Source organism: Oratosquilla oratoria, chromosome 44, assembly GCF_046742065.1.
Source record: "Oratosquilla oratoria isolate Oo_2021 chromosome 44, ASM4674206v1, whole genome shotgun sequence".
NCBI lineage: Eukaryota > Metazoa > Arthropoda > Malacostraca > Stomatopoda > Squillidae > Oratosquilla > Oratosquilla oratoria.
In genome coordinates this window covers 14,961,467-14,971,545 of record NC_134820.1, presented here as the reverse complement: position 1 = coordinate 14,971,545, position 10,079 = coordinate 14,961,467, and the positions used below count along the sequence as shown (strand labels likewise).

At 35.7% G+C, this 10,079-nt stretch overlaps 1 protein-coding gene and 1 non-coding gene across 4 annotated transcripts in view; both read left to right on the top strand.

Moving 5' to 3' along the window:
* Window positions 1–594: 594 nt before the first annotated feature.
* LOC143022451 (5S ribosomal RNA) lies at window positions 595–713 on the top strand. The gene has a single exon (XR_012966065.1). It is a non-coding gene; the product is annotated as a 5S ribosomal RNA (ribosomal RNA).
* Window positions 714–1,746: 1,033 nt separating this feature from the next.
* LOC143022230 (uncharacterized) overlaps window positions 1,747–10,079 on the top strand; it is a 94,788-nt gene continuing 86,455 nt past the window's right edge. Inside the window, exons 1-3 of one of the 3 annotated variants that reach the window (XM_076180348.1) lie at window positions 1,747–2,149; window positions 8,250–8,378; window positions 8,556–8,921. In XM_076180348.1, the coding sequence (XP_076036463.1) occupies window positions 8,373–8,378; window positions 8,556–8,921 (372 nt within the window). In that variant the 5' untranslated portion in view covers window positions 1,747–2,149; window positions 8,250–8,372. The remainder of the gene's footprint in view (window positions 2,150–8,249; window positions 8,379–8,555; window positions 8,922–10,079) is intronic. The other 2 variants (XM_076180350.1, XM_076180349.1) reach the window with 2 other exon arrangements.

Below are 10,079 nucleotides of genomic sequence, written 5' to 3'. Positions count from 1 at the left end.
GTAGACTATAGAGAACTCAAGTTACAAGGCAATACTTTTGTATTCTGCTTACTTTTTTTCCCAATGGGGGCTCCTGGAAATTACTGACGACTGATCCCTCGCAGGGACGCGCTCACCAGGTTAAGAACATTGGCACATTGACACCATAGGCAACATGTGCAGCGATGGGCAGGCAGTGAAATGCCCGTACACATTTGTTAGACAAATGAGATGAAAGTGACTGGAACATGCATATACCGAAAGAGTTTGTACTTGAAAAGTCATTACGCTACAATAGCATCTGAAGGGTGCTGCTGCTACTGAGCAAAGGTATTGTTACTTACAAATTTAGAGAAGGACCGGAATTGATGATATGTTGTAGCCGTGCGTATGCTCGAATTGGATTGCTTGTGATGAGATAGAATGGAATTGCAAGCTGACTAGGGGACCAGGCCCCGACCCCGACTCCGGTATTACAGGAAGCTCAATACCCCTTTTGATGTGATTGTACAAATAAGACATTTGAATGAATTGTAATGTGAGGGTGTAAGGTTATGATAGTGCGGAAGTAGGCAGAAAGGATTGTACTGTATTAGAAAAGCATACTCTCCAGACGCCAACGGCCATACCACTCTGATCACACCGCTTCTCGTCCGATCAGCGAAGTTAAGCAGCGTTGGGTCTGGTTAGTACTTGGATGGGTGACCGCCTGGGAACACCAGATGCTGTTGGTTTTTGGTCTTCTTCCTTTTTTTCTCTCTGTCCTACAATCCTTCCTTCATTTATACCAACTTAGCTGCAAACAAACGAACGGCGGCTGACATTTCGCTTTCCCTGGCTGCCCTGTCCTAGGACTCTCGGTGGACCATCTAAAACATCACCTTCACTGCAAACACACGCCGTCCCTGCCAAGAACTTCTTATTTGGCTTATCCAAACGTACAATGCGGGCTCATTTAATTGAACTTTCTTTTCTAATGTTCCATGGCTTCGTTAATATCAACATGTATGATTATTTTCTTGTGGACCGTAGCCATGTAATAGATAGATAGATAGATAAATAAATGAATAAATAATGCTTACAAAATAGTCTATCAGAGATCAAACACCAACGATTTTTGTTTGTTTTTCTTTCTTTTTTCGTTTCTTTAACCGCATTGCAAATGTTTGGAACAAACTGCCTGTTCAACTCGTAAGTTTGAATGCAATTGACACTTAAGATTAAGCCAGTGGCTCTTAACCGTCCCCCCTCTTTACACCCCCTTTCAATTCGCAAGCAGCCCCGTAAGGCTCTTTGCATCTCCTATGTCCTACACTGCTTGGTAGCCACTTACAACGGCTGCCAACCACAATCACACCTCCCGCTGTCAAACATTATTAACAAAAAAAGTCCCAAATGCAAAGCACGATCCAACGTCTCGACACAACAACCCCACCCACCATAACTTGCATCTCATTAATTCATTCACTAGCTCACTACCAAGTCACCACATCCAAAACATATAAATACACCACACACGCACCTGCCCTATATGTTATAAATACACCACACACGCACCTGCCTTATATATTCTAAGTCTTTGACTGTATCTCTCCTTCTGAGGACTCACTGGTGGGTTTCTTCCATCAGTCACTGTGCAAGTTACGCCAGTGTAATAGCTCTTTTCCACAGTTGTCTTTCGTTTTGTCGCCGTGGCAAGATCAACTACTACTTTTTCTTCAGTATTTTCGTCTTTTCTCTTCAATCTAAGTTCCCAAACAATCTTGGAGATTGACTTCTCCCTCTCTCCTCTCAGCTGGCTGTCATAATCAGTAGAACATAGATAGATAGACTTTATTTGGCAATAAATGAATGTACATGAAGTGCAAATAATGACAAGAACACATAGCTCGAAATAATAAATGTAAATTGCCGAGGATAACACAAAAAGCATGCCCGAAATTACTGACGACTTCCTCGGTGGGACGCATATCAATATCTTGGAATATCTAAATATGTGGGATTTTGGAGCTGGGATTATGACCTTATAGGATTTTTTGCGTAGTCACCATAGTGTTTGGTAGTCATAAAACTGCTCGCTAAGATCGTTGCCATGGCAATGGTTTGTTTATACCTCGGACATTCCAAGTAGAGGCATCGAAGAAATCAGAGGAAGTTGGACCTTTCTCATGTAAGTAGGATTCTTTTTTTTTCTTCTTCTTTTTTCTTTTTTATTTAGGGGGAGGTGATAATTTCTCAGTTGTAGTATTTTTTTTTCGCTTATGATAAATTGTATGTATGGTAACGAGTACAAATTCTTAATAGTTACTAGTTAGTTGGGGATAAGTTATAAGTTCAAATTTTATTACTAAACCGCTCTGCCGTGTTAAATGAGATGTCATCTGTTTCTATTGGTATTTTTGGCTCGACATCATACAGCTGTACCATTCTAATGTTGTTGTTTTTAATTAATTTTATTTCTACAAGTACACAAGCAAGATTGAAGACCTAAGGTTGCATTGCAACCTAACATACTCTTCCTGGCAGTGTTGGTGTCATCGGGTCTCACTAATTGCCGAACAAACCGAACAAAACCGATAAAAGCCGAACATACCAACAAAACCCAAACAAGGACGGTTTTTGCTCAAATGCACACTTTTATATATATATGGTTGCATTATTTGAACTATTTTCTTTAAAATGTGTGATTTCCATGTAATATGATCAAAGAGAAGTTACGTTTTTATCCTCTGCAAAATTACCGAACACAGCTACGATTCGACCCAGCCCGCCGTCTATGATCACTGGTGGTATGGATCAAACTACACTCTTTTAAATTTCTTACTATTGTGATATTAGTGTAATAGACTGCATATAGTTGAATTATTTCAACTATTTTCTTTAAAATGTGTTACGTCATAACTTCTCTTTGGTCAAATTACATGAAAATCACACATTTTAAAGAAAATAGTTGAAATAATTCAACTATATGCAGTCTATTACACTAATAACACAACAGTAAGAAACTTAAAAGAGTGTAGTTTGATCCATACCACCAGTAATCATAGACGGCGGGCTGGACGAATCGTAGCTGTGTTCGGTAATTTTGCAGAGGATAAAAACATAACTTCTCTTTGATCATATCACATGGAAATCACACATTTTAAAGAAAATAGTTCAAATAATGCAACCATATATATATATATATATATATAGAAGTGTGCGTTTGAGCAAAAACCGTCCTTGTTTGGGTTTTGTTGGTTTGTTCGGCTTTTATCGGTTTTGTTCGGTTTGTTCGGCAATTAGTGAGACCGGTGTCATCTTCCCAGCCTTATTTTTGGATACTTTGAGGTGGGCATGCCCATAGAACCCCTGCATTTCATGTTGGGCTTTGACCAGAGACACAGACCCCAGTAGCAAATATCTATTTTCCACATAGAGTTGTAGATCTGTAGATGATTATAATTATTAATAGTCATGCAAAAATAAATACCAATTAATTTGGCAATTTTTTTTTAGTGATATAGTGATAGAAATTAAATAATTTTGTAAATTGGATATTATTTTAGTTCTGCACACCTACACAATGTAGCATTAGAAAATTAAAAATTAATTTTGTAAATTATAGTACATGAACATAATATGCGATTTTCTTGGAAATAAAAAAAACAAAAAACTTGCTTCAAGCAAATTTACTAACAAATGAAGCTGCTAGGATATGGTATGGACACCATGCCAGTCCAGTCACTATCAAACAACGGCTTTCACGTTGTGGACTTGATGTTCTCGAACTCCAGATAACATTAATAAGTGCTGTTACAAAGGCAATAGAGCTTCCTTGGGCTTTATGAGAGAACATGGGGTTCTGCCATTGTCTATTAATTACCCGAGGTACAATAATAATCAGGCTGTCAGCAACTGTGACGACAACGGCGACCCAGATGATCTTTAGAATTTGAGGTACCGAATTACTAAACGTTGGCTAGGTTATGTAGGTTAAGTTAGGTTAGGTAAGGTAAGGTACGACGACAACCCGGATGATCTTTAGAATTTGAGGTACCGAATTACTAAACATTGGTTAGGTTATGTAGGTTAAGTTAGGTAAGGTACGACGGCGACCCGGATGATCTTTAGTATTTGAGGTACCGAATTATTAAACATTGGTTAGGTTATGTAGGTTAAGTTAGGTTAGATAAGGTAAAATAAGGTAGGTTAGGTTAGAATAGACTAATTTATCATCCTTTCATTTTTTCGACCTCGGCACCTTTCAAAACAAACATAGCGTATCATTCAATGCCGACTTCATTCATTAGAAAAAAGATTTAACAGCTTTTTTGTTATTCATTTCCCCCAAGAAAATCACATATTACATTGATCTATCATAATTTACAAAATTAACAATTTTCTATTGCTATATTGCATAGGTGTGCACAACTAAAATTTTACCATAAGTTGTAATTGGTCAATGTAATATACATTATTATATTATACATAATATACATTATTCTTGGCAGAAATTAACAATAGAAACAGTTGCTAAAAGTTACAAACAAACAAACGAAGTTGCATGGGTGTCCATAATGTTGCTGCATACTCCAGTTTTGGCCTTATTAGTGTAACTCATATTTTTTCAATCATATTTTCATCCAAGTAGTCAAATGCCACTTGCATTGACCTTAGTAGGTTGGAAGTTTCTCTAACAATTTTATTGATATGTTTGTCCAGTGTGATGTCTTTACTGATTATTACTCCAAGGTCTCTTTCCGAGTTCACTTTTTTGACTTTTTCTTCACCAATTTTATAATTTCTTTATATTCTATTTTTACTTTTTCCTAACTCTATTATACTACACTTCTTGATATTGAAGTTCCTTTCCTACTTTTGAGTCCATTTCCAGATTTTGTCCGGGTCTAACTGTAATGATTAACACTCCTCCTCTGTTCTTATATTTTTTAGTGTTTTTGCGTCATCTGTGAAGAAATTCATATAACATTCTACTCCTTCATCCATGTCATTTATATATATATATATATATATATATATATATATATATATATATATATATATATATATATATATATATATATATATATATATATATGGCAAACATGATTGGAGCCAGTACCGAACCTTGCGGGACACCACTTATCATTTCTTCCCAATTCGAGTAATTGTCTCTGATTACTACCCTCATTTTTCTCCCAGTCAGGAAGTCTTCCAATCATTCCAATAATTTTCCTCTGATGCCACCTATTGATTATATTTTTCTTATTAGTTTCTTGTGGTGCCTTATCAAATGCTTTTTGTAGGTCTATAAAGGCACAGTCTGCCCATCCATCCCTCTCTTGTATTATTTCTATTAGTCTCGAATAGAAGCATATCAGGTTTGTTGTACATGATTTTCCTTGTCTAAATCCAAATTGATTTGGATTCAGTATAGTTTTTTCATCCAAATGTTTAACCCATCTACTTTTGATAACTTTTCACATATTTTTGTTACTGTGCTTGTTAGGGAGACCGGTCAGTAGTTGGTTGAATCTTCCTTGTTTCTTCCTTTATATTTTGGTACAATATTTGCATTTTTCCAGTCCTGTGATACCTTTCCTTCTTTGAGTGAGTATTTAGTTATATTGTATATTTTGCCTGTCAACTCCTCTATGCATTCTCTCAGTATCCAATTTGGAATTCCATTTGGACCATGTGATTTTCTGACATCAAGGTTTTTTATTTGGTCCTGATTTCCTTCATTGGGGGGATCTCTCTCTCTCTCTATTCCTTCACAGTTCTGTGAACTTTCAATTGTGAATACAGATTTGAAATGATTGCTCATAATTTCAGCCATCTTTAGTTCTTCTGTATACAGACGCTCCTCAACTTACGTTTTAGTTACATTCCAAATGGCCGAACGTAAGTTGAAAATGAACTTAAGTTGTTACTGTACCATACATCCATAAATTCTATTACCATATCTTATAAAACACCCCTAAATCATTAATTATACACATAACATTGTAAAATGATAACATTAATTTCAAATAAATTAAATTCAAGCAACATAAATTGAGATGGTGGAGGAGGAGGAGGAGGGGGAGGCAAGGCACGTTCAGTCTGTTGTATGTGCCATGTAAACAATGGACGCAGCATCATGCGTAAGTATCGTTTGAACTATGGAGAGTGCACTAAACTAAGAAATTCACTAAAAAAAAAATTACCATTTTTTTTTTTACAGTCAGTTCAAACGTAAAATCGAAAAAACGTAAAACAAATGAAAGTAAGTAGAGGAGCGTCTGTATTCATAATTTCCCTGGCACAGCTTTTCCATTTCTTATTAATTTTTTAGTTTACCATTTACATACCTGTAAAATAGTTTAGGTTGTTCCTTGCATTTTTCTCTTATGTCTCTTTCATAGTTTCTCTTTTCATCTCTGCATATTTTTACATAATAATTTCTTAGTTTGATGTATGTTTGTCTCTTCTGTTCAATTTTTATCATAATTGATTCTACATTGTTTTTTTCCTTCTGTTATGTTTGTCACATTTAAGTCTTTCCTAGTCAAAAGTAATACTCCCCCATCCTGTTTTTCCTTTCTATTCTTCGTCCAACAGTTGTATAGACCTTGTCTCACAGTATTTGATGGTAGAGTACTTTTTAATTTAGTTTCTACTATTCCCATTATGTCTGGTTTTTCTAATGCCAGATAGTCATTCAATTCATTCAGTCCTGAAACCATTCCATCTATGTTGGTGGCTAACTTTAATTTCTTTCCTTTCTCATCTTTTTCTCTCTAATTTGTTTCCTTTTTCTTGATATACCATTTTTTCAGCCTCAAAAAAACAAGAAAAAAACAACAACAACTTTTCAGTCTCGGTTCTCTTTTCATTTTTTTCATTTGCTTTATTTGTAAGTTCCTTTTCTTTCTCATTTTCCTCATCACTCATTTTCCTCAGTAATCCCTCCCCTTCTCCTTTCTTCATCACCTTCCCACTACACCACGAGCTTTCCCCCTCCCTATTAATACAACACAGGTACTTTCTCATTGTGATCTTCGAAATTTGCAGTCTTCTCTGGAGTTCCAAACTTCGTTATCACACACACATACATATATATATATATATATATATATATATATATATATATATATATGGATTTCTCGAATTATGTGAGGGATACATTTCTGAAGGGATTGCATAATGTAAAGATCTCATAATGTGAACTGATTGCTGAATTAAACTGTACAGTACATAACAAGTCTGGAGTGTTGCATTCAGCTGACATCAAGTTGAAGGATATGAGTTGTGGGATATCAAACTTATAAGGAAGTTAAGTTTTACTATTTCTTACTTGTTATGTTTATATTAAACTGTACTGTTATGTAGCTTTATATTTTCTCTGTCACTGGGTAGCTCTGCCTCTGCCTCTGCCTTATGCTCACTTGACTGTCCTGCCTCTGACTCCACCTCTGTCTCACTCATGGAAGAATGCTGTTATAGATTGTTGTTTCTTTTTTATTGCTTTTCCTTCAGCAACACTTCATAGCAGGCCATTTTGCTCATCACTTCTCTGATAACTGCAGTTCTTCTCTCCACATTTGTATAATTTTTTATGAATTTCATTGCTTGCCTCAAGTCCATACATTGGGACAAATTTGTGGCTGTGAGGGTTCACTGAGGTTCTTCTGATGCTGATGCCTTCTCCATGAGCTTTTGCTCTAGGGTCGAGTTCTTCCTAGATCTCTTCTGTGTATTGCCACTTGCTACAGAAGTCGAAAGGTGCTTGGAAACCATGGTAAAAACTGTGGTAAGGTACTGAGAGCAGAGAGAGATATACTAGCGGTACAGGTAACAATGAGATTGAAGCAACACGCGAAGGGACAGCATGTTGGCAGTACACATTGGGAACACCTGGTGGCCATATCATGGAATTAAACCAGCCATGCAATTTTTTTTTTTTTTTTTTTTTTTTTTTTTTTGCATAGTGTTATTCTACAAAATCTATGTAATATGAAAAAATGACTAGGTTTTTTACCTCGTGCTATTCCAAAATAACTTTTTCTAAATACACATAAATTGAGAAATCCCTGTATATATATTGTATTTATATATATCTTTACTATTGATTTATTTATTTGTTGTTAATGAAATACAGGGTCAATGAAAATGTCTGGGGCATTTTTAGGATTGGCAGGGAGTCTACACAATTTTTTTTTTATGGCCTAATAATATCTTCACTGTTATAGCTAAATGAGTTTATCCTTGCTGTCTGGTAATATACTTTGCACATATAATGGCAGATCTTTTTACTGGACAAAAGAGAAGACATGAGACCAAATGAAATTCTCATTGATGAGGACCTCATATTGTTCTGAGTAAATTCTTCTGGTGTTAGAACAAAATATGTAAAATGCATCAGTGGGATGAAGGTGTTAACATTATGGTATTTTATTACAGTGAATGAATATTGTCATGACAGTTATAAAATACAAGTAAAAATTGAGAGATTAGTACATATGAAGAAATACATGTGAAGTTGCTGCAGGTGAAGGATATATAAGTTACTATCATGATGAAGAGATATTAATGTATAACCCTTTTAACAGCACAGGTCTATAGAGAGTTGGGAGTATGATGAATCCATAAAGATTGATGAGAACAGTCAACCTATTTCTCTGTCAGAATCAACACTCAAGGAAAGTTGTCAAGCCAGTCTTGAAGATAGAGAAACACTCGAGGAACAAAAAAGCAAACTGGAGGAGTCTGCTGGATCTGAACAAGGCTCTGGAGCCCCACTTTTGAAGAGGTCTGGAAGGTTTGGGGTTAAATATGATGATATTCCAAATCTGAATTGGCAAGATACCAGTGTAGGCTATGAAGACATAGAAACACTCAATAAATGGCCAGATACCAAAGAAAATTTATTCAAAGAGGGGAAGAGTATAGATAAACAAGATCTGAAACATTCAGAGGTATGTATTCAATGATAATCCTTTTCATGTAGTTGGATATATTGATATAAACACATTGCATTGAGCTGTTTTTAACTCTCACTGCTGATGATAACTTGGAAATTTTATTCTGCTAAAGGAAATCCCTGCTGATTGAAAATGTTACTACCACTTACACTACTGATGACTTGTACATTTATTCTGGTTTTTGCCAGGAAATTTTATTTACCCAGGGAAAACTCCCTGCACAGTAAAAAGGGTGAATGATTAGATAAATTGTACTTTTATTTGATTACTGTATATACTTGTGTATAAGCTGACTACATGTACAGTGCAACCCCCCCCCCCCTTTTTTTTTGTCATAAACCTTGTTTATAATGTGACCCCAACTTTTGAACATTACTAGTAGGCTTACCTTAGTTGAATATTGCATATTGCAGTGCTGGGTATCATTCTGGACATATTTTATAACAGATAAATGATTTTCATTCTCTTTTGTACAAAGATATCCTAAAATGGTCAGAAAGACTAATTAAAACATCTGATATGAATGAAGATTTAAATGCTTGCAATCATGCCTGACAATGGTTGCTCCTTTACCCTGGGCCTGTCTCCTATTTAGCCTAAGTTTATTTCCTTTTGTTGCTACGTGAAGAACAAAACCTGATCCAGTATGTATTCTACTTAAAATCAACAAATTCCTTGTGTAAATAAAAAATGAACAATATTTTTTCTTGCCTCAGATTTGTGTGCATCTTTGTTTGCAAGTGTTTACAACATTGAGGTATTGCCTTTCCAGTGACAATTCTTTTATCAGGATTAGCAGTGCATGTATACCTTATCAATAGTGGAAAGAATAATGTATAATAAATTAAAATATAGATAAACAGATGAAGGCAGAATAAGGAATACAACTGAAAGAAAGGCTTACAAAGGAGGAGCATACCAACAGGAGACCTTTTGGTCCATAGTGAGGTTAGATGCAAAAAAACTGTACATACATACATATACCAAGGCTTTTTCCCTCTTACAAAGGAGGTAGCAAAAAAGAAAAAGGCTTAAAATCATTCCCACCCATTCCATCCCTGAAATACACTCCACTCCTCTCCACCCTCCCTCTTATCTTAGCACCTCCTGGATGACAGGTCATCCCTGCACCTTGTCCACTGCCCTGGGTCA